Source organism: Geospiza fortis, unplaced genomic scaffold (assembly GCF_000277835.1).
Source record: "Geospiza fortis unplaced genomic scaffold, GeoFor_1.0 scaffold443, whole genome shotgun sequence".
Classification (NCBI taxonomy): domain Eukaryota; kingdom Metazoa; phylum Chordata; class Aves; order Passeriformes; family Thraupidae; genus Geospiza; species Geospiza fortis.
The window spans coordinates 2,819,149-2,844,191 of record NW_005054335.1 but is presented as its reverse complement, the minus strand read 5'-3'; the positions used below and the strand labels follow the sequence as shown (position 1 = coordinate 2,844,191).

Sequence of the window (25,043 nt, the reverse complement as noted above, 5' to 3'; positions counted from 1 at the left end):
CCAGCCCCGCTAGTGCCGGCGGTGGGCGTGGGGGGTTCTGGCCTTAGGAATTACAGGAAAAAGCGTTACTTGTGCTGAGCCGGGCAACTTCCCATTTTGTCCGTCCCTTCGCGGTCGCGGGGAGGCAGAGGCCCCTGTTAAAACAAGCGCAGCTGAGGTAAGTGGAAAACATGCTTTCAGCAGAGGAGTCTTTGCTCGCGTTCATTTATATGAAGTGTGGGAGAGTGTGAAACTCTTCCCTGGACTGTTACTCGCGTGGATCTCTAGCAGTGAAGCTTGCTTGCATTTGCATCTCTCCAGGCATTTATCCGAGACTTGGGGCAGGACATGCTTCTGTGTCTTTTCGGGCCGAAAAGATTCTTTTGGTTTTTTTCTTTCAAGTCTGTGAGATAGTAAGAATTGAAACTTTCTGTTCAGCTCATTTGTCTCATGTTGTAAAGAATGCAATACAGATGTTTGGCAGTGGTTTTCCTTGTGTGTGTAATGGTTAAGAGTCAGTTCTCAAAATTATTGCAGTGTATGCAATCATCAAAGGAAGGAAAAGCTATTACTTAATTGCTCTCTGCTTAATTTGTATTCAGAGATTTTCTCAAAGTGATGAATCAGATTTAAATGTACTGGCCCCCGGTTTCTTCAATGTTTGCAAATTCTGCCTTTTGAGAAAAATATTGTTGTCGTGTGCTTGTGTACATATCCATAATGAAAATCATCTCCATGCACTCATGCTTACACTGGGGGAGTGTCACTTGCCTTCTCACATGTAATGGACTGCATGACTTGCCTTTTGGGAGAGGAGAGTCTGGAGCACAAGTCCTGTGAGGAGGATCTGGGGGTGTTTTTCCTGGAGAAAGAGAGGCTTAGGGGTGGCCTTATCACTCTCTGCAACTGCCTAAAAGGAGGTGGTTAGATGAGAGTCAGTCTCTTCTCTCAAGCTGTAATCAGCGGACAAGGAAATTGCTGCAAGTTGCACAAGGAAAGGTTTAGATTGGATATTAGGAAAACTTTCTTGTCAGAAAAAGTTGTCAAGCACTGGAACAGGCTGCCTGGGAAAGTGGTGGAGTCATTGTCCCTGGGGTATTTAAAAGGCTTGTAGATGTGGCGCTTGGGAACATGGGTTAGCGCTGGACTTGGCAGTGATGTGTTAATGGTTGCATTTGATGGTTTTCTGGAACCAAAATGATTCTATGATTGTCTAAAATAGTTGAAATGCAGCTTCTGGACTCTATCTGTGAATTAAGAAACTGATTGGGCAAGAGGATGTTTTTGTGCTTGAAGGAAGCTTCGTGTATTGGACGGAAGAATGGAGTGGTCAGTTCAGATTCTTCTGTCAGAGGCTAATCTGTAACAAAACAGGTCTCAAAAGGGAAAAAAGGGAGAAAGAAGCTTTGGGCTTGTATCATAAAGGTTGCAGTATTGAAGATTAAAGATCTTGATTTTTCTACAATAATCATTTAAACCTGACGAATTTTTGCATGATTTGGTGCTTGTAGGGGATATTTTCAATTAAAAAAATGCCATACTAAGAGAAGTTAAAACATAAATGTGTTTAGTAGTGTTTGGAGCCTGATTCTCACTACTATGCCGTGTTTTGCATTACAGTTTTGACTAAGCTACAGAAGTGTTGTTAATAAAGTTTACAGCATAGATAGTAAAGAAAAGCAGGATATATAACCCTTAGGAGTTGATCTGAAGCAGCGTGGTTATGGTGCTGCAATGAGTCTGAGGTTTAATGTTTTCTAAAATAACGTGATCAAATATCTTTTTCAGACATTTAATATATTACATATACATACAGGTACGTTTCAGGGTCATGGTCGTCTTTCTTGAGTGCAAAGAAAGTATGAAACTGAAGTCTTGTGCTTATTTTGTTCTCTTGCCTTCTCATGTCTGTGGAGCATGGTATTATGTGCACTGTGTTCTGTGTTCTTCTACTTGCAGCACTGCAGTACTACAGGGATTGTAACTATATTCTGTATTTTGAGGCTATAGCTGATTCCATAACAGTCCAGAAACATGCTTGCTTTCTTCCAAAATATGTTTTATTAACATTATTTAAGTACATGTGTGTTTTATATCTAGCTCTGCTCTTAGTTGGAAAGGCAAGACTGGTGAGGGTAAACTAATGCTCTGAAATAGTAGAGTCCTCCTTCTGATTTTCTGACAGGTGTGTGTTCTGTACTATACAGATTGAAGACACCCGAATCTGACAAATGTAAAAGATTTTGATCTGGCTACCCTCTTTTCAGTGAGAGTTCTATGTTTCTTTAGAGTTCAGTGCATGGATCGTCCTACCCTGCCCATCCATTTTGCTCATCTAGTTGCTTGCCGCACCAGAGGCAGATTGTTCTCCAGCAACACAAAGGAGCACGAAGGCAACCATTGTCTAATAACATCTTACTTGCTGAAACACCTGATGCAAAATCATCTCTCAAAGTAGACCCTTGCAGCTCAAATAGACTTTGTAGTCACACAGACAATGTGCCAAAGGAGGTTTGCTCCAAGACCAGTCCTGTAAGGAAGTCTCTTTAAACTTTAGCTTGTCTGTTTTTTCTTTGTCAGTGAAAAAAGAACAGGGGAGGATAGTGCCTGAAAGCAAATTATGTCTGGTAATATAACCAACATTTAGTTCTAGTGATCCTGATAGCCTGACCTTTCTTTTAGTGAGCATTGGCAAGTTGGATGAAATCATATAGTTAAAATTTAAAAAGTGATCCATGTGTAGAGATAAAGAAAGTAAATCTTGCTTTGTGTTTGTAACTTTAAGCATTTTGCATAAAAATTCTGTTTCTTTTATGAGGTACAATATATTAATTAGTAGAGGAACACCTGTTCTGAAGCTCTTTTATCTATCTGAGCATTTTATACCTTAAGATTTATATAAAGGCTTATTTGTTATGGTTGTTCGGAGGATAATTAGTTATATTCTATTTTTTCCTATTACTACTAAGCTCATGCAGTTAAAAGTTTGATTTAAATTCCAATGTCACAGTATTTTGTATTATAATGTATAAATATTCAGTGTGCTGTTTTATAAGAAAGCAAAGGCTTTGTCTAAACATGTTTTGTATCTGTAACTAGGATATACTAAGCAAAATAACTGTTATCAGCAGTTATTAGCAAAACTGACTTTTCCTGATAACTATGTCCTTCAGAATTTTGGAACAAATGTATCTTCTCATTTTGTGCCTACATTGGCTATTTAGAGACTGAAAGAGGAAAAACGGTTTTCCTGCTTTTCAGTTTCCAGTTAGTTTGAAGATTTTAAATTAACAAGTCTTTTTACATGATGAAGATTTTTTTTTTTTTTGTACATTACTGTGTTTTCAGAGCAAGTTTCTGTGGTCAACAGTTAATACAGCATTTCGAGAGCCTCACCATGTGGGTCCTTCAGATATGTCTGTAAGCTTAGTAGTTTTCTGAATAGATATGCAGTGTTTGAATTTATAAGTGATGTTAGTAGATTGTGCTACCATTAAGTTTTCTGGTAGGCCATCATAATTTAAGATACATATAGGTTTATTTTCCAGGAGAAAGTGCACCTAACACCTGTTTCAATCAAGTTCTATTTAAAGGTAAATGCTATTCATCCTGCCCTGAGGTTCAGCTGACTATTTCTGGCTCAATTAAAGACTGTGGATTATCACAGTATCTGTCGTTTTTCCCATGATGGGCTTGTCAGCGCATAGGTCATAGGGGTTAAAAAGTTGAAAATACCCATTAGCTGTCCCTCGAATTTACTGCTTCTTCCATTATGTTCACATGTCATTGTCTTCTCTGACCCATGTAGGAAACCCTCTGTTTTCAGATGTTCACTGGTACTCACCTTTGGTGCAGTCCTGACCAATCATGAATCTGATGCACCCTCTTACCAAAAAGGATGCTGAAGTACATATTTGAATAATTTTCCTGAATGTCCCCTTTCTCTCTAGAATTTGTGTAATTGCTGATGGATTTGAATCTTGGAGTTCTGAAAACTCATTGCTTTTCCAGGCGCATTTTGCAGAACACTGTAGCTGAGTGGCCCAATGGGCTAGAGCAGAGGCTTAGGCTCCTGTCTTTCAGCGTTTGCTGGCTGTGGATAGGGCAAGGTCTGTTCCTCCATGTGGCAGCCACCATGGGAGAGCTGTAGCAATGGATGGTAATGACTAAATAAAAGGAGGAGTGTCTATGTTAGAAGAGTGTCAGACTTTATAGGGAAGAATTTCCTGTTGCCTATCAGCAAAGATTTTAAAAATTCTTGAAGATGATTGGAACAAAGAACAGTGCTGTATGGTGCCACATCCAATTGGCAGCTGGTTGCTAATGAGGTTCCCTAGGGCTCAGTACTAGGGCCTCATCCTGTTCAGGACCTTTATTGCTGATCCTCACAAGGGGATCCAAGGGAACACTCAGTCTGTTTGCAGGTGAAACCAAGTTGGGCAGGAGTTGTTCTGCTGGAGGGCAGGAAGGCTCTGCAGAGGGATCTGGGCAGGCTGCATTGATGGGCTGAGGCCAACAGTGTGAGGTTCAACAAGGCCCAGTGCCAGGTCCTGCCCTTGGGTCACAACAACCCCAGGCAGTGCCACAGGCTGGGGCAGAGTGGCTGCAAAGGACCTGGGGGTGCTGGTGACAGCAGCTGAACATGAGCCAGGCTGTGCCCAGGTGGCCAAGAAGGCCAATGGCATCCTGGCCTGGGTCAGCAATGGTGTGGCCAGCAGGGCCAGGGCAGGGATTGTCCCCCTGTGCTGGGCACTGTGCACCTTGTGTCCATGAATATGTTGCAAGGACAAGAAATGTTAGGCCCTCTTCAAAAGGAAATGGAAGTCATGGATGCCGTGGGCAAAGAGTAGGCTGAGCTTCTCAACAACCTCTGTGCCTCAGTCTTAAACAGCAAAGTTCCAGCCATGTCAATCAAGTCAAGAAAGGCAAATGCAGGGAATGAATATCTTAAACTCACTGTAGAGAGGATCAAGTCTGAGACCATCTAAGGAATCCAAATGTGCGCAAATCCATGGGATCCAATAAGATTCATCTGTGAGTCCTGAGGGAGATGGCAGAAGAAGCTCCTAAAGCACTATACATAATTTTTGAAAAATTGTGGCTGTCAAATGAAGTCCCTGATGACTGAAAAAAAGGAACTATAACCCCCATTTTAAGAAAGGGGAATGCAGAAGCCCCACAGAACTACACAGCAGTCTCCTCTGTGCTAGGAAAGATAATGGAGCAGATTCTCCTGGAAACTGTGCTAAGGTGCCTGCAAAACAAGGAGGTGATTGGTGACAACTGACATGGCTTTACTCAGGGCAAATTGTACCTGCAAATTTGGTGGTCTTTGATGGGGTGCTGCAGCTTTGGTGGACAAGGGCAGAAAAACTCCCATTGTCTACCTGAACTTTAGCAGAGAATTTGACAGCGTCCCACTTGCCATCCTTGTCTCTGTGTTGGAGAGATGTGGATTTGATGGATGAACTACTCAGTGGGTAAAGAGCTGGCTGTATGGCCACACACAAAGAGTTGTGGTCAATAGCTCCCTGTCCACATGGAGACTGGTGAGGAGTGGTGTCCCTCTGGGGTGGGTCCCGGGGCTGGTACTCTTCCACACTTTTGTCAGGGACGTGGACAGTGGGATCCAGGGTAGTAGGCAAGTTTGCTGATGACACTGAGCTGGGTGGGGCAGTCCACACAGGGGAGGGCAGGGATGCCATCTGCAGGGACCTGGACAGGCTTGAGAGGTGGGACCATGCAAACCTCAGGGAGCTCAACAAGGCCAAGTGCAAGGTCCTGCACCTGCACTGGGGCAATCCCAGACACACCCACAGGCTGGACAGAGAAGTGATTGAGAGCAGCCCTGAGGGGAGGGACTTGGGGGTGATGGCTGATGGAAAACTCACCATGAGTGCTCCCAGCCCAGAAAGCCACAGGAATCCAAAGCAGTGTTGGCCAGCAGATGAGAGAGGGGTTCTACCCCTCCGCTCTGCTCTGCTCTGCTGAGACCCCACGTGGAGCACTGCATCCAGCTCTGGGGTTCCCAGCACGATGACAAGGAGGTGTTAAAAAAGTCCAGAGGAGAGTCAGGAGATTGGGGAGAGGGCTGGAGCACCCCTGCTATGAGGATGGGCTGGGCAAGGTGGGGCTGTTCAGCCTGGGGAAGAGAGGGTTGTGTGGGGACCTCACAGACATCTTCCAGTATCTGAAAGGGCCTACAGGGAAGCTGGAGAGGGATTCTCTGACAGGAACTGGAGTGACAGGGCAAAATACACACCTGAAAGGAGGGAAATTTAGATTAGATACTAGGAAGAAAACCTTTACTGTGAGGGTGGTGAAATACTGGAACAAGTTGCTCAGGGAAGTTGTGGATGCCCCATTCCTGGAAGTGTTTGAGGCCAGGTTGGATAAGGCCTTGAGCAACGTGGTCTAGTGGGAGGTGTCCCTGAACATGGAAGGGAGAGTTAGGATTAGATGGTCTTTAAGATCCCTTCCAACCCTTAACATTTTGTGATTCAGTGACTCCATGACATGCTGTCTTTACATTTATAGATGTTCTTTATTCTTGGTGTAACATCTATACTGTATATCAGAGGCATGTAGTTCATGTAGTTAAAAACAATCCTAGAATAGGATTTGAATGGAAAAAGGTTTCATGTCCTGAAATGGGGAAGAAGGGCAGTTGGTCTTAAATACAATATGGGGAAATACAGTCTTGCTTTGATGAATCAATTTTTAATCACTTGAAGACGACAGCTTTTATAGACATCTTTAAGTGAAACGCTTATGCACATACGGTGTAATTTTCATTCAGGCATGTTCTTTGATCACTTTGATCATGTATACAACCTCTTCAGTAAACAGCCAAAGAGCTATTTTGTCACATGTCATTTATCAGTGTCCTGACAGGCGTGTAAGATTTTAGCAGCACTGTAACCTGCTAAGTCACTACCTTGGTTTCTGGCAAGTAGTAGCTACCAGCTGCCATGCCAAATAAACAGCTGCTAATTGATACTGGACCAAGTAGAAGCGGGAGGACTGAACCAAATAACCAGCTCACATCTGGGGAAAGTCATGGAGGTCTCTCCCTCCAGTTATATCCTCTGTTTCACCAACTCAGATGCCTTACAAATCTTTGTAGTACAAATACTTTTTTTTCTTAGCCTTAGCTGTTTTGGCAAGTGGAAGTGACTTATTGTATGGCTGAGTACTAGAGAAGAACTACAAGAGGGGGAGAAGGTACAAAATGGATACAGGATGAGGAGCACTGAATATGGATGGAATCTTCAACTATTTAAGCTTTCTGATGTGCACGGGAAGCTAAAATTTTTCAAAGGCTTCTAACTTGGCATTGCAGCCAGCTTGGTCATGCCTGTTCATGGAGTTCTGTGCTCTACTGTGATGGGATATGTCATGTGGTATTTTCAGCTTAAGCATTATTCAAAAATGTTTTTATGATTTGCCAATGCTTCTGAATTCCATCTCCTTCCTAAGAAAGAATGGAATTGCTGGAGCTAGTTAAAGGAATCTGATAAAAAATTTGTTTGCTTTATTCTTGGAAAGAGCTGGACTATTTTGGCTGAAATGCAACATCTTCTGTCTCATATCCCCTCAAAAATAGGGGATAATAATCTGCATGTAGGATATCAGCAGAAGCTTTATCTCTTTTAAGGGGAATAAACGAGGAGTTAGAGACAGGCAAGTGCCTGCCGGACTGTGATCTTGTCTCAGTGGAGATGTGGTGGGATGGTTCCTGTGACTGGAGTGCTGGAATGGAAGGATGCAGGTTCTTTAGGAAGGGCAGGCAGGGAGATGACGAGAAGGTGTCACCTCCTGTGTCAGTGACAGCTGGAGAGCACAGAGTTCTGCCTGTCATGGGTGAGGAGCTGACAGACAGGGATGGGTCAGGGTTAAAGGGAGGGCAGGGACAGAGGACAGGGGACATTGCAATGGAGTCTGCTACAGGCCAGCTGACCAGGAGGGCTGGGCAGATGAGACTCTCTGCATATGAGCAGCCTTGTGCTCATAAACACTGGTGTTCATGGGGGTCTTCAACCTTCCCAGTGTCTGTTGGTGGGACAACACAGCTGGGCGTAGGCAATCCAAGAGGTTTTCGGAATGTGTTGGTGGTAACTTCCTTCTCCAGGTGATAGTGGAGTCAGTGAGGAGAAGTGCTGTGATGTACTCTGTTGTCACCAACAAGGAGAGGCTGGTGGGAAGGTGAAGCTCAGGGGCAATCTTGACTGCCACGAGTGTGAAATGCTGGAGTTTGATTGAGGTCCTTAGGGGCAGCAAGGACAATAGGCTCATAATCGTGGACTCAGGGGAGCAGACTTTGGCCTCTTCAGGAACCTGCTTGGTAGAACACCATGGATAAAGCTCTGGAGGGAAGAGGGACCCAAGAGAGCTGGATGATATTCAAGGATCATCCTCCTTAAGCTCAGGATTGATGCATTCTAACAAAGAGGAAGTTGGTCAAAAACACTGGGAGGGCTGCTTGGATGAGCTCAAACACAAAAACAAGGTCTATACAGGGTAGAGGCAGGGACAGGTAGCTTGGGACGAATACAAAAAGAGACCAGGGATCAGATTAGGAAAGCTTAAAGCCCTGATAGAATTAAATCTGGCCAGAAACATCAAGGGCAATGAGGAAAGCTTCTGGTGTTATGCTGGTACAGAATACTTGGAACAGCTGCCATTTTTTTATTGCCATCAGTAGTGTAATTCATCTTTACTTCTTTGAGAACAAGAACATGCACCGTACATGAATAAGTAGTAATATATTCTCTTTATGGACTGGCTTCATTTCTTGTTGGTACACATCTTGCTACTGCTGTATTTTTGTTTGTCACTGGACAAACTCCTCCTCATTTTTCTTTGTATCCCACATGTCCTTTTCTTTTTTTTTCTCCTGTTTTTTACTGTCATAGCCCTAAACTTTATAAAATGCTTCCCAAAACAAGCTTAAAATAATATTGAAGTTGATTTCTGACAGAAACTGAACTTAATGCATTGTTTTTACCATGTTTTTCTATTTTAGATTACTGTAAAGTTTAATCTTTTAGCAAATCCAAGAAGTTTTTGGGGAAAGAACCATAGCATAGGGCATAACCCCTACTGCCTATATCCCACTTAGATCTCTGTCCAGTGACCTGGTGCATTATCCGAATAATGCATTATCTGAATCTGTGGGCGGAGGAGATACTTTGTTGGGGCTGAAAGCTACTGATGTGCTTGTTCTAGGGACATAGTACTTGCCTCCCACCTGGAGCCTTTCTGAGACACAGGTTTGATGGAGAGCTGAAATTCCAGACAAATTTGAAAACCTAATGTGAAACATGGACCCCAACTAGCTGCAAAATACTAATGCCCACCTGTTGCTTATGAGCATGGTAACTAGAGCTACTTGTCCAGGAAGTTGGAATACTGGGCTCTAGGCCCTTGTGTGGTCTAGGTCATCTGACACCTCTATTTTCTACAGGCAGATCTTCTACTTACTAGCCAAAGGAGTAGTGTGCGTTGCCATTCATGGTGGAGTTGGGCCACTTTACAGACGGGTTCTTACAGACAAGTTGCTAAAGCGTAGGCTGGGTGAGCAGTGAGGCGAATTGAAAACTGGCTTAATAGATGGACCCACAGGGTGGTGATCAGTGGTGAAGTCCGTCTGGAGGCCAGTCACTGGTGATGTACCTCAGGGGGACTACTGGATCCAGTCCTGTTCAGCATGTTCTGGATTAGAATGCTGTGGCCGAGCCTGCCTTCAGTGAGTTTGCTGATGACACAAAACTGGAAAGGGTGAGTAATAAGCCAGAGGGTTGAGCTGCTGTCCACAGAGACCATGTCAAGCTGAAGAAATGGGCTGGCAGGAACTTCAATAAGAAGTGCCAAATCCTTCATCTGGGGAGGTACAACCCCAGACAGCACTACAGGGGCCTGGCCAGGTCTCCACCAGCCAGCTTTGCAGAAAATGCCCTGGTGGTCCCTGACACCTAGTAGAGCATGAGCCAGCAATGTGCCTTTGTGACACAGAATGCCATTTTCCTGGGCTGTGTTAGGACTGCAACCAGCAGGTCAATGAGGTGATCCTGTCCCTCTGTTCATCACTGCTGAGCCCGCGCTTGGAGTATTTAGTCCAGTTCTGGACTCCTGATAGCAAAAGAGACATGGACATACCAGAGAGAATTCAGGGAACAACTGCAGTGAGGGTTAATGTACTGGAGCATCTGCCCTATAGGAGCTAGAACTTCAGCCTTGGAGAAGAGAAAGCTTAGAGGGGTCACAGCAGTACCAAAGAGCCAGAATCCTCCCAGTGATGGGACCAGAGGCAGTGGGCACAAGCTGAAACACAGGAGGTTCCTTCTGAACATCAGGAAATACTTTTTTGCCAAGAGAGTGAATGAGTAGTGGAGCCGGTTACCCAGGGAGTTTGTGGACTCTCCATTAAGGGAGATCTTCAGAAGCTGTCTGGACATAGTCCTGGGGAGCTCGCTGTAGGAGGAGGCCCTTTGTAAGTTTGAATCAGATGGTCTGTAGGGGTCCCTTCCAAACAAACATTCTGTGATTCTGTAAGTGCTGACAGCAGCACTCAAGGCAAGGAGAGTGTTTCATTTTTGTAATTTTTTCATAAGGAACGCTAGATTCATCTGTCCTTTTAGAAGAAATCAGTCTACTACTTTGCTTTCCTCCTTCTTAACCTAGAGTCTGAGGTTTTTTGGCTGCACAGTGGTTCAGTAGTTCTTTTCTTCAAAAAGAAAGGCAAAGAGAGGTGTCTTCCTTTGTCTTTACAGAGTGCACTCAGGTCTGCTGCCAGGGCAAAACTGGGAAAAAATCAATATGAATTCACCCTCTTTTGGGTGAAAGGTGACCTGGACTGATGTCCACTTTCTGAACAACTTCTTTACTAGGTGGTGATGAACAAGATAGGCAGATCATTCCTTCTCCTGTAGGAGCCTTCATTTTCAAAAGAATTCGCTGGATGAATCTGGTTGGAAAAGACTAGGCAGGCTGAATGTGAAGTGAATGGAGATACATTTCTTACTAGTTACTTGCATGATCTTTGGAAGTTTAAACACTTGTGTGGATTGGATTGCCCTCAGCCATGTTTTAGGTGTGCTTATCTTTCTATTTTTTATCATAAATGTGTGCAACTTGTCTTAGTAAAACTGCATCAAATTTCTCTATTGTTCAGGAAAGTAACACTTGGACAAAGCAATACTTCACTTGAATACAAGTGAGAAAAGCTGAATAACATTATTAACTCTGACACAAATGCTAACAAAGTATTAAAAAGGCGTCTTCATTTCACTTTTAAAAATAAAAAACATCATTTAAATTTTTTATTTTATGACAGCATTTTCTGCCCATACTTACTGAGAAGGAAAATGTTCAGCAGTTTGATTTGGATGTTTGTCCTGCTCTGCAGCTCTGTAGCAGGTATGTTTCTGGATTATTAGCAACTGTCTTGCCATAAGAAGTTTTTCCAAAAGATAACATTCTCCAAATAAAATTTTGAAGAGTTCTGAAATATATTGCAGCTTAGTTGTAAATGTTAGTCTTACTAGTTTAATGTATTTTTGGATATTGCAAGTATTAATGATAAATGCGTGTATGCATTTATGCAAGTATTAATGATAAAATGCATAGCTTTTACAGATAGGAATGTTTTATAAAAATGGGCTTGAAGTACAAGCCTTTCTTTTCTTCATTTAGGGCTATTAAAAAAGTATCTGAATGGAAACTTCCTCATTACTTCTGTGAAGTTGTTGAAACATCACTCTAATGTAAAACCTGTTGTAATACAGTAATTAATGTGAACTGCATTTTCAAACAGGAATGTCTGATTTGAATGATTAACTGGGCATTTTATTTGAATTCTATATGAAAAAAATTAATTATCTGTAGCCAACAAAAAACAAAACACTTACTATTTTTCCACTAGTATTTTAAGAGGAGTATGGCTAAGTGATGTCTTTGATTTTGTTTTTAGATAAAAACTCCATCAGAGATGCTGACATTTTTCCTTCATCTCCTGAAATTGAAAGAGGATCGTCCCTGAAACTATCCTGTGTTCTTAGAAAGAACTACATGCCACAGAGAAATGCAAACCACATCATTTGGAAATTGAATGATGAATTGATTGCTCCAGAAAACTATAACATTGTGAATAAGACTGTATCTAATATAACCATCCATAATTTCACTTACAGCACAGCTTACGTGGAATGTTTAATGAAGTACTTGGACAAGGAACTACCTTTGGTTCACACAGAAGTTAAATCTGGCTGTAAGTAAAAGGCAGAAAAAATAATCTTAACTCTTTTTAACAACTTAGTATAATGATTTTTCTTCTAAAACAGCTACTTTTGGTTACATGTGTTATTTTCAAACACATGTATTCAAGTATATATATATACATACATATATTTTTATACACACATGCATATTTTTTTCTGAAATAAAGCATGAAATTACCAGCATTATTTAATGACACAGGTCTGTAACCTCTCTGACCCTGACTTTTGCCAAGCTGGAGTTTTCCGTTGAGTTCCAAAGGTAGTGGGTCTGTTCCTTTGGTTATATCTTCTTTCTAGCCTAGCCAACTTCAACTTTCTCCAGAGGGGATTTCCTCTCTAATTCTCACTTCTAAAGAAGTTATAATCCACTCTCTTATGCAGAACATTAAAATATGTATCCGAATTTTCTAATTTATTGAGCAGATTAAGCCCAGAGTATACTAAGTATTATACTTGAGTATTGCATCCAATTCTGGGCCCCTCAGTTTAGGAAGGACATTGAGATGCTTGAGCGTGTCCAAAGAAGAGCAACGAGGCTGGTGAGGGGCTTGGAACACAAGCCGTATGAAGAACGACTGAGGGAGCTGGGGGTGTTCAGCCTGGAGAAAAGGAGACTCAGAGGTGACCTTATCACTCTCTTCAGCTTCCTGAAGGGTGGCTGTGGTGAGCTGGGGGTCGGTCTCTTTCTCCGGGCAACAACAGGCAGAACAAAACACAGTCTCAAGCTGCGCCAAGGGAGATACAGGCTAGAATTAAGGAGGAAGTTTTTCACAGAAAGAGTGATCAAATACTGGAATCATCTACCCAGGGAGGTGGTGGAGTCACCATCCCTCGATGTGTTTAAAAAAAGACTGGATCTGGCACTTGGTGCCATGATCTAGTTGAGGTGTAGAAGATGGGTTAGACTCGATGATCTTAAAGGTCTCTTCCAACCTAGAAATTCTGTTCTGTTCTTAATATATGCCTTGGGGTCCCATTCTAATAAAGAAGCAATAAAAGCAAAACATCTGTAGAAAAAAATCCAGCAAAAGGTCTTGCATGTCTGAAAAGCTTAATGTGCTGTAAGCTTGTTGATAAAAGAAAGATCTTTTGACAGTTCTATTAGATGGGACAAAAAAATACTGTTTTAAAAAGAGAGCTTTGTCAGCTAGTTGATTTCACTGGACACAGTTTTCTTCTACTCCAGTTTCTTCTAACAGTAAAGAAATTGAGCTGTAACAAGAAAGTCTTTTAGGGTGTTATATTTTTATGGATGACTTCACGCGATAGAGATTGCAGAAGATTGTTTCCTTTGTGCTGTCTTGCTTATAAGATAAAGAGAGTCCAGAATTAGTGATCTCTTCGGGGTCACGCAGATCTGTTTCCCAGGAACTTGTCTTCTGCACTCTTTAGGCTGTGCATGCTTCTTAGATTTGGGTTTTTCATAGGGTAAAAAATTAGATATTCTGGGAGAGAACCAAAAGGAGTTCTGTCTGTCAGAGAATGTCTTTTTTTTTGGGTGTGTTTTTGCTGTTTTTTTGTTTTCCTCTTACTTTCTGGACTCACCTCAAACTACACATGTGTTGCAGAGGGGAGACGGGGTGTGCATACACTTAGTGTTCAAGACAGTGTATGCAGTGGCTTGATATATGATAGTTAGAATTACTGCCTTTAGGCACACTTAGCACACTTGGTAAAGTATTTCTGAGAAATAGTTGGAGAAAATCTTGCTGTCTCCTCAGGGTAAGAAAGAGTGGTTTTGATTTTTGTATTGTGAGGAGTTCCGAGGGCAGTGAGGATGGTGAAATGAAGCGCTATGAAGACACTGAATGACATTTGCCATAACTGCTTTTGACCAACAAAATCAGATGTACATAAAGTTACTTATTTTTACTGGGCCTTTTTTAACCTTTGTCACTGTAGATCGTCCAGACATTCCAGAAAATATTTCCTGCATTTATTTCTATGACGTTAACCTTACCTGTTCCTGGAATGCAGGAAGAGAAACAAGTCTTACAACGAACTATACTCTTTACCGAAAACTGTAAGTACTAGATATACTGGGTACTGGGTTGCTGGCGTGTGGCAACCAGTTCTCTTCCTCTCTCATCCTGACTTCTGTTTAAAGAAAACTTGAAATCATCCAAGATTGGAGTCTTGGCATTTGTCAGTAATTTTAATTGATTAATTCAGGGTTGGTAATTGTTGAAAATACTTGCTGTCTGATACCTTTTTAGTATGCTGTATAAAACAAATAGGCATTCTCAACCAATATTCACTAGAGAAATATTTATATTAGAGCTGATATCCACTTGTTCTTTGAAGTAACATTACTAATAAGATTGAAAGTTGAGTGACCATGGTGAATGGAGGCATTTTATGGGAGAGTTTCCCAGAAACTTTCTGTGTAATGAACTAACCTAATTTTGGGGGCATAAAAATATTGGTTTCTCGTCTGCTTTAAAAAATTCCCATCAAAATTCATTAAGCCACTGCTTTACTGCAGCATTCTGCTTAACTCCAGTAGCATTTAACCTAGTGACCCTTGGAGTCATAAGGTTTCAGTCAAAAAATCCAGAGTTGTCCTTTTGGATTGCTTGGGGATTTCTGTTTGCAAATTATGTGGTCTCATGCTTTCCAGTGTAGAAGCACAGATACTTGATTCTTTCAATTTATGTTGAAAGAATGTTGGTTAGGAGCTTGCTTTTTCATAAGTGACTGTGAAAATGGTGAAATCGGTGTTGTTCCAAGGCAGATCTCAGGTAGGATTTTGAAGGTGGTAGTACAGATTTGTCCCAGATGCGCTTGTCAGTCTGTCCTTTATAGTGCTGCTTCTGGTGGTGCTCTTTTTCTGCCTCACCAAGACTCCAGGTGATATTTCTTCACGAAGAGATTGCTAAAATGCCTAAAGTTATTCTTGAGAATGGGAATGAATTCCGACTCTGGAGGGTACTTTTTCATATTGTACTAGTGTATACTATCTTTGTAATTTCAATGGTAGGGTAGGAAAACCTTTCTAATTTTAACTCCATTTTAGCTTTGACATTTTAATCTTCCATCTTTTTAATATGGAACTTTCTTACTATTTCTGGTGTTTCTATCTTTTATAACTTAGCTGCTTTTGTGAAGCCAGAAGTTAAAACAGCCTTTGAAAGCACATTTCAGTATTATTCCTTCCTATATAAGCACAGACTTCTTATTAACCACAAAGTGAATTGGATTGCAGAACTGTTTCCAGCCAAATCTAAACATAAGTTTTAATCCAGGTATCTCCCTAGCTGAGTTAACATGTGACTACAAAAGCGCTGGTACAAGGGGGCAGGGAAATTAGCTAAGGAATTTGTTTGCACAAACATGTCATCTAAAAATGTTCACTGGTAAAAAAGTCTTGCATCCTCAAAGATATATAAATAATAGCCTAACAATTTGTTTGAATTATTCTAAGAAAATCCTTTTGTTTCTAACTGCTTTTATTTTTTTCTTTTTTAGGATGTCTTCTCCAGATTCAGTTAGAACCTGCCCGACTAGAACAGAGTCGTGTTCATTTTTTTATCCTGACAATGATTATAATAATGATTTTTGTTTTCAAGTGGAAGCTAAAAATGTTTTGGGTGCATCCTTAACAGAGTGTGTCCCCATACCTTTGCAAAAAATAGGTAATTAAAAAAGAATCAATAAAGATTTAATTTATGACCTTTCCATGTAAAATTCTTCCAACTGGTTGGTGTTACAGCAGTAATTTTCAGCAGTTTCTTGATCTTACTGTGAGGTGGTGAGAAATGACAGAGTCTTGTTCATGCTAGGCAACGTCTAACTGCAACAATATTTCTTTAGGCTAATGTCTGATATATCCACTATAAATGACAACGTTTTTAATTATTGAGAAGTAAAGGCCATATATTAAAACTTTTTGTCAAACTAATTGGTACTGGGGCTCTACTTTAATATTTGAGTGATACCAAGTATCAGTGCAACACCTGGCTGCAGTGGGTAGTGGTATTAAAATTTCTCAAGGGCCACCCATCATATGCTCTGCTATTCCACTTTCTGGCTAGGAATGTTAAAAAAACCCGCGTGTTCTGTGTGCAGTAATAATTGCACACAGGAGCAATAATAATATTTTGTCTACCTCTTCTCCCTCTGTCCTGTGCTTCTCCTCTGTTCATTTTGGTGGTGTAGTTAAGCAGTAACCCTTATAACGGAATACTTTTTGCTGCAGCACTCGCATCCTTTATTCTTCATTCAGATCTACTGTGACTCTTCATTACTTTCTACACTCTCTATGCCAGACATGTCTTTTCTTATTGTTAGTCCATTCTTTTCCCATTGTCTCCTTTACACTTCTCTCCCCCTCAGATAATTTCCAGCTGAATTCTTTCCTTATCTGCAGTTCAGTCTTGTCTTTGGCATCCCGGCTCTGCTTCATTTATTTTCTCTGCTGTTGTCTCTGGGTAATATTTTTCAGTGCTGATACAAATGAAAGATGTCTGCACATCTATTTGAGAGCAGGTTTGTGAATACAATCACAGAATCATAGAAAGGCTTGGGTGGGCAGGGACACCTTCCACTAGACCAGGTTCTTCAAAATTCCATGTAATTAAATCAGTTAATATGCAATTTCTCTTACAGATAATTTCCCATATGTAGAATTATGTCTATAAAATAAACCATCACATGAATACTCTAATAGGATGTGTGTTACTGGGATAAGGATTTAACTTCTTGGAACACACACAGACAGAGAAATTCTGAACTTTTATAGAAGCATTTTCCTCTATTAATGTTTTTGTTTCTTCATTCTAGAGAAATTTGCCCCTCCTGAAATACTTTCAGTTAAAAAAATCCCTGGTATAAAGCAGTTACTTACAGTAACCTGGAAAATGCCTGAGAAGATTATCCCTTTAAAACATATTATTTGCCAGGTTCAATACAGAAACTTGTATTCAAACTTTACCGTAAGTTACATCATTTTTCTTTTGCATGGCAGTTTCTTTGTGACTAACTTCTTAACATTATAAGAATTTAAGTTGAAAAAAGGCAACAAGTGTTTGAAATAATGATAATAACCTTGTTATTTTACTGGAATGTTACCAGAGGTGCATGATCTTAAGAACATGGTTTGGTTTTCTAGATTTAATTGTCCTTTTTCTTTTGGTCATTGTCTGTTTTGATACATATTGTGTTTCTCAGTATTACTCTGTGGAAGGATGAGGGATGACCCTAGGCCAAGGGATTACATGCACTCAGTAACAATATTTTGTTTTTCCCTTGCATTCTGGTGTTGAAAACAGCACTCACTTAGAACTGCAGCATTTGAATCTGATTGATATGGAATGATGTTAAATTTATTTTAAAGTGAATGAAAATACAAATTTTGCAAGATGAAAAATAAGGGAAGTTCTTTTCATAGTTTGTCTTTCTGACACTTAAATGAAATGGTTGTAAAACCCCCAGTATTTGCATATTTCAGATTATCTATTCCTATGGTCTTCAATATGGAAGGGATTGTATTGTACTGTTTCTTCTTCCAAATTAAAGAACTGGCCAAGTTTCTTGGATTGTTTTTTTAAGTCCATTGAACTGAGGTGTCTGCCTTGATCTTACTATTTTACACATCACATGTATAATTTTGGGAGAGAAAAATTCATCAAAGTAGTCATCGGAGCTTTAAAAACATTTATAATATTAAAGATGTTTCTTACTAGCATCTTTCTCACATTTTCAAGCATCATTCCTGTAAATATGACATACTAATTCCTGGATTCAGGATTCAGGATGATTGGATGGGCAGGATGGCTCAGGTCCAGTTGGGGTATTAGGAATGAAACTAATGATTGTTTAAAAGACCTATTTGAGATGTTTATCTCTTTGGAGCCAAGGCACTGGATCCTTGTGACACATTCTGTGAGGTCCTTATGTTTTCAACATTTGGAAAGGACCTCATAGTCCTTGGTGGGCTACAGCTTTATTGTGTATTTTGTCTAGTTTTCAGCATCTGCATTAGAAATCGCCTGTCAGGTTTTTTTTTTCTATCAAATACAGCCTATGTCCATTTGCTTCCTCAGCTCACACCTGCATTTTCACACAGACATTTCAGAAGAAACAGGAGCTATCCATGACTAGTAAAGACATAGGAGCTGCTTCTTTGTTAGCACATATATGCAAAAAAAAAACCCAACCCAAAACCACCCCCGCAAAAAACCTAACTAAAAATGTTTGCACAAATGACAAACATCTTCTTGGCCTTTGAAGTTATCTGACCAAACCAGTCTAAATAGTTTGGTGTGAACTGTTTTTACTGAGTGAAAAACGTGTGACATGTTTTTGTTCTTGCATATACTAAATTTCTAAGTTTCTGATTTTAATGCAATATTGTTAACAGCCTTTTGGCAAGTAACTAAAACCTAGTACAAGGTGTCTCCAATTCTATGTCTGGTTCTGCCAGAGGTTGATAATAATTTTGGAGCCTTTTTAATTCTAGATTTGTTGCAGAATCTATCACCTACGGTGGTTTGGAGACCCCTGAATTCACTCTTATAGGAGCAGGTATTTTTTGACAGTGAGTTTCTTGAGATCAGAACAGACCAAAATATTCAGTTACATTAGGCGCTTCCCATTATGGTGTTCATATGAGTGAGTGTCTGCATTTGTTATATTTGTTATAGTACAGTCTGCATTGTTATAGACTGATTCATTTTTGATTCTAAGGTTCAACTGATGGAGGCCAAGAATTTCTTCACTGTGTTTTTGCCCTGTTGGGGGTGTTGAAGTGAGTGAGGTTCCTTTCAAGACAAAGAAATTCCTTGCATTGTCATTACTTTTCTGAAAAGATAACATAATTTATTTCTTATACACCCATCTTCCTTCACCACTAACAGGCTTCATCTTATTTTTTACCTCTTGGTACCAGAATTTTTTGTCTTTTCATTTACCTTTTCATTTTAATCCTGTGCTGATAATGTTTGGGGCAGCCCACAGCTACACTCTTTTATGGCTAACAGCTAGAAGGCCTTTTAACTCAGAAAATATGAACAAGACAGGAAACAAGTACCCAGCTGACTCACAAACTGTGAGGAATCACTGCTTCCCCCAGGATGCTGCTGTAGGACATAATTGTAGTAATGGCTTTAGCAATAACCACTTGCTTCCCACCAGTGGGAACTGCATTCCTCCAGCAGCTTCTGTGCACAGCTGCTCTAGAATCCCATGTGAACTGCGCCCTGTTCAAGCCACAGGTTTGGGATCAAGTGTTTCAAACTGTGGAGTTTTACAGGAGGAACAAAGGTGCTACACAGAAAAATGGAGTTTAAAACAAGGAATCTTGAGTTTCAGAGAAGTGAGGTGGTATACACAAAAATTGCATCTTCTTTGTTTTTTTAAGAAAATAAGTAATATATCTGCACTAAATTTTATATCAAATAATTTTTGTTCCTGTTTCCAGGAATTTGTCAATGTCTCACTGAATTCTAAGAAAAATATAGGATCATGTAATCTCACAGGTCTGTGGGACTCCACAGACTATTCTGTTGCCATTCGGTGTGTCAATAATGAGTCAGCATTTTGGAGTGGATGGAGTGGAGAGAAAAATGAAAGTACAGAAGAAAATGGTAAGCTGCCTACCTGTGGAAGTTTTCTTCTATTATACTTGGAGGCATTAGGATTTAGTTACAGCCTGTTATCCTCTATTGAGTTTAGAATCCTGTTGCTTAAACAGAATATTTGTATTTTGTTTAACAATAGATAGAATGATAACAGCAAGTATTCGAGGAGACTTGAAAAATGATTCAAACAACATGGGACGAAGGAAGAAAACAGATGAGTCGACACTGAAGAGAGGGAAACATAAGAGTGTACATGGAGATTTAACAAAGCAAAGTAAGATAGTAGCAGAAAAGTAGTGCAGCATTTGTATTCAATGAAATAAATTATAAATAGAGAAATCAAAATACCAGTTTTAAAACAAGACTATAAAATCACTTCTGGGAGACTCTAAAACTGAACAAATAAAAGCAAGCAGCAGGAAGCTTATAGAAATAAAGAAGTACCTTATTAGGAAAAAAAGGCATTGTACTACAGAAGATAAAACTTACTTTTAGTAAGTTTCTCTTAGACTCTATGTTTGACACCTTTTGAGTTTTTTCACCATATTAGAGAAACCTTTTGATTGTTTTCACCATATGAAACAATCTTTTTAATATAGCAACAAATTGCAAGCGGATTTTTTTTTGTCTTTAAACAGCTCCTTCAGGAAAAGTGGATTTGTGGAGAGTAATTGAGTCTTCACACTCATCTAGAAATAGATCTGTACATCTTATGTGGAAGGTATATACATTTTTTTGTGAATTGGTAATCATATTGATATCCTGTAGCTGATGTTGTATTTAAGTATTTCAGTGTTGTAGGACATAACTGCCAGAGGCATTTGATGTTATCAGAAAAAAAGCTCACTGAACTAAATTAGAATTGAAAAGGCTTTTGTTTACTGGATGGTAGATGAATGGAGTTTTGTAATCTGTGTGGAAAGGGAGCATTTAATTGTGTTCAGATCACTGGAAAATCTCATTGGAAGTTGTTAAACTGCATTTAAATAATCCAGTTTACCAAAGATGTGTTTAAATTCACTTTAATCTTCTAGTAAAGTGTCCAAAGGCTCTTTACATTTCAAATCTCAGCATCTGACTTCTGAAATCCATCAAGGAAATTGTTGTGGCTGTCTGTCCTGAAGATGGGCCTGAAGAAAATACCTTGCGTTTCTAAATACAGTATAATAGTTTTGTAATTTGATCTTCAGTACAGCATATATTTTTGCTTGTGCAGATGACACTGCGTAACACTTACTACTGTGTATTTTTTTAATAGCCATTAAAAAGCTTTCCGCCTTCTGGGAGAATTCTAGGCTACAAAATACGGTATTTTCCAGAAAACAAGGCTGCACATAAAAGGACAAACAATTCTACTGAACAGAAAATAACCTTACTTTTAAATGAAGAGGCACATATAATATCTGTCACTGCTTATAACTCTGCTGGAGAGTCTCCTGAAGCTATTTTGAGGATTCCATCCCCTGATGAAAAATGTAAGATTTCTCAATGTCATATTTTTCACATTAATGAAAAAGTGATTTTCATTACATCTGTTTAAGTTCTGATATAGTGAAGCAGAATTATGCTTGGGGCTTCTGTCATATGTATCTATCTATGTCTTGTTGTATTTTGCCATCATATATTATATATCTGTTATAGACAATTATTGTTGGGGGTTTTGTTTTGAGATACATTAAGATATGAATACTTTGTGATGTCTTATTGAATTTCTATTGCATTACTTTCTGAGGGTTTTTTTGGTTGGTTTAGGTTTTTCCCTAACTTCACACCTCCCAAATAAATTTATGGAATGCTACCCAATTATTTTGGATCCCTTTGTTAGCTCAGAAGATTGGTTACCACAGGGCACTATTGCAGAGTGTTCAACAATCATTCAAAGATATGATAAATAGAAGTCTCTAAGTTGTGTTAGTGGAAGCAGGGAGAGAAGCCTTGTGTTCATTCTCATTTCATATGCATTCCCAGAGTACCCATCCCACCCACTGCCAGGGTTAGGAAGCTGGCCTGATCTGGCACAAGAGCTGCTCTTTGGCTCTTATGTTTAATTCTGATACTGCTTTGAGCCTTGTGTTGCAACATTCTGCTGCCAGCCATGATCTGACAGACAGGTTGTATTTGACACACTTGAATCACTTCTAATAAGAGTGTTCATTATGTAAGTGCAAGTGTCCCCCTGGACTTGCTCAACCAAATTCCCTTTCTAATCAGAAAACTGGATATGTAGATTTAATGTAATTTTGTCCTAGAGGTTGCTGACTACCTCCCTGTCCACTTTTGCATCCCACCACAAAGGTTTTTCTGATTTTTCCATGCTGTGATGTGCTCCTCCCCCAGCAGATGCATCTCTTTTTTTCTTTGCTTCATCAGGTCTTTTTTGCTTCTGTTTTCCAAGTTGGATTTTCACTCAGACTCTCATTACCTCTATTCTGCCGGCTGATGCAGAATTCACTTTTGCCTCAGTGTCATTCTTGACCTTGCTGACTTGTTTTCCTGTTCTATTGCCTTTGTCATCTCAATCAAAATTACTTCTAAGCTACCTGCAAAATTGGTAGTAATTTGGTTTATAAAGTTTTACACCCTGTAAAATTTGGATTCTGAAAGAGGGACTGGTTCTTCAATTCTGTATGTGTTTTTCAAGCTTTTTTGAAGGCAGAATTGCTGATATTTTCTGTTAAACTTTTAGCCTCTCAGATGATTGAAAAAGTGGTGACCTCTACAACAAATGAAGAAGTGGCAGTGCAGTGGATAACCTCTGAACCAGAAACAACCAAATATGTGGTTGAGTGGTATGAGGAATTGGAGATGGACCCTTTTGGTAGATCATGGCAATATGTATCAAATTCTACAGAGTGGAAAAATAACAAAAGTATGTTTATCCAGTTACAGCTGCAACAATGTACAGATGTACATGTACTTATAGGTAGATTGGAAGGAATAAATAAGGATGAACTCATTCAGCTTTCCCCAGACTGTTTTTAAACATAACAGTATTATTACATGCTTTACTGAAATCTCTGCTGCTAATGTAATAGCATTTTTAGTCTTAAAAATTTTCATGCAACATGGAAGGTAGTGCTTGCTCTCATGTAAGATTAGGCTAAGTAAGAATTTGTGTTAAAGCAGTTTTGTGGCTTGATCTTATGCCAGTAGGGAGGCCTGTGACTGATGTGACTCTTCTATCAGAGAAATCTACGACAAAAGATTGAATATGGGAAAAGCTCATGCTCCTTCATGTGTTTTAGAGGGAGGACATCGTTATCCTCCATAGGCTGCAGGGGGACGGCCTGCTTCACCATGATCTTCACTACAGGTTGCAGAGGAATCTTTACATTCCCTATTCCAGTGTAGGTTCCCACCTATGGGAGACAGTCTTTCTTGAACTTCTCTGACATGGGTCCGTCCCACTGGGCAGTTACCCACAGACTGCTCCAGTATGGCTCCCCTGTGAGGTCACATTCTCCTTCAGGATCCACCTGTTCCAGTGCGGAGTACTCCACAGGCTGCAGGCTCCCTAGTGGACTCAGTCCCACATCACACTCCTTTCAGCTCAAGTTCACGCTGGAGTTCCAGCCTGTCCACTACACCAGCACAGAAACAGCAGCACTGCCCTGGCACATCTCCATGGCTGTTACCAAAATGTTCTCAGGCGCAAATCAGTAATGTGTTAAGCAGTGCAGCACAACAGCAAGCAACAGAAGCAAAAAGCACCTACTAATTCTAACTAGACTCTAATACCCACTTGAGCAAGCGAGCCCTGTGGCAAGTGCAGGAGCCTGCTTATCACTGGCTGAACAGCACTAACAGCTGTGAGTTCAGTCTAGTGCATACCAATCAAATCTGTCATCATCTCAGTGGTTTGACTCCTGCCTGGCTCCCCGAAAAGGACTCTTGTGCTTTAACCCCAGCAAACAGCCAAGCCCAGGCAGCTGCTCGCTCACTGCCCTGCCAGTGAGATCAGGGAGAGAATCAGCAGGGTAAAAGCAGCAGCACTTGGGGGTTGAGATGGAGAGAGTTTAACAGGGAAAACAAAACCCCTGCACACAAGCAAAGCAAAACAAGGAGTGAATTCACTGCTTCCCATGGGCAGGCAGGAGTTCAGCCATCTCCAGGAGAGCAAGGCCTAATCGCACATAATGGTGACTTGGGAAGACAAACTCCTCACTCCAAATGCCCCCCCTTCCTCCTTCTTCCCCCGCTTTATATAGTGAGCATGATGCCACATGGTTTGGAATGTCCCTTTGGCCAGCTGGGGTCACCTGTCCTAGCTGTGTCTCCTCCCAGCCTCCCAGGCACCCCCAGTCCCCTCACCACCGACAGTAGGAGAAGCAGAAAAGGCCTTGGCTCTGTGAGCTCTGCTCAGCAATAACAAAAACATCTCTGTATTATCAGCCCTGTGTTCAGCACAAATCCAAAGCACAGCCCCATGCCAGCCACTGGGAAGAAAACTAACTCCAGCTAAAACCAGCTGGGGTAATGTATAAATAATGGCCATTGCAATAGGTGTAAGAGATGAAAGAGCAGCAGAAAGCTGATATCATGCAGGGATCTGTTGATAGCCATTATTCTTGCTTAGCAAGCTGCAGAGCTTGAGAGGAATGATCTAGGAATCCCTTTACACTGGTTTCATTCCAGGGGATGTAAAGCTACAAGTATGTCCTCTCAGAGCTGATGGGAACTGTTGTAAGTAGTGGGTACTTGAGTCTGGCTGGTCAGAAAATCTGCAGTTGGCATGACTAGAACATCAGTGTAGAAATAAGAATAATAGAATATTCTGGGTTTTAAGTGGCCCAGAAGAATCACTGAAGTCTATTTTCATTGTAGTAATATCACACAGAAATTGCATGTAAATATTATTTTCTTTCCTTTATAGAAAACTTTAAACCATTTATATGCTATAACATCTTGGTGTATCCTCTTGATGGAAGTAATGTAGCAGCTCCATCTTACACACAAATCTATGCTGAAGAAAAAAGTAGGTATTTTAAAGTAATCATGTTGTGAAATGTGTGTTGTAATCTGTTTCTCAGGATGTATTATCTTTGAGTGATGTGGTACTACTGTTATTTGAAAAAGAGATGAAGGTGGTGGAAAAACCCCCAGGTTTTAGGGTTCCTAATTTCTGTTCTGTTGAGGAATAAAATTTATCTATAAGAAAGTATTCATCTTGTGATACAGGTACATTGCTGCTTGCACCCACTAATTT

The 25,043-nt window shown here is 40.3% G+C and overlaps 1 protein-coding gene across 2 annotated transcripts in view; it reads left to right on the top strand.

The window, feature by feature from the left end:
• The first annotated feature begins 37 nt into the window (after positions 1-37).
• IL31RA (interleukin 31 receptor A) overlaps positions 38-25,043 on the top strand; it is a 35,127-nt gene continuing 10,121 nt past the window's right edge. The window contains exons 1-12 of one of the 2 annotated variants that reach the window (XM_031057851.1): positions 38-157; positions 11,315-11,397; positions 11,951-12,247; positions 14,160-14,280; positions 15,726-15,892; positions 17,040-17,191; positions 19,678-19,843; positions 19,977-20,111; positions 20,476-20,558; positions 21,096-21,312; positions 22,524-22,706; positions 24,711-24,812. In XM_031057851.1, coding sequence (XP_030913711.1) covers positions 11,346-11,397; positions 11,951-12,247; positions 14,160-14,280; positions 15,726-15,892; positions 17,040-17,191; positions 19,678-19,843; positions 19,977-20,111; positions 20,476-20,558; positions 21,096-21,312; positions 22,524-22,706; positions 24,711-24,812 — 1,675 coding nt within the window. In that variant the 5' untranslated portion in view covers positions 38-157; positions 11,315-11,345. The remainder of the gene's footprint in view (positions 158-11,314; positions 11,398-11,950; positions 12,248-14,159; positions 14,281-15,725; positions 15,893-17,039; positions 17,192-19,677; positions 19,844-19,976; positions 20,112-20,475; positions 20,559-21,095; positions 21,313-22,523; positions 22,707-24,710; positions 24,813-25,043) is intronic. The other variant, XM_005422021.2, reaches the window with a different exon arrangement.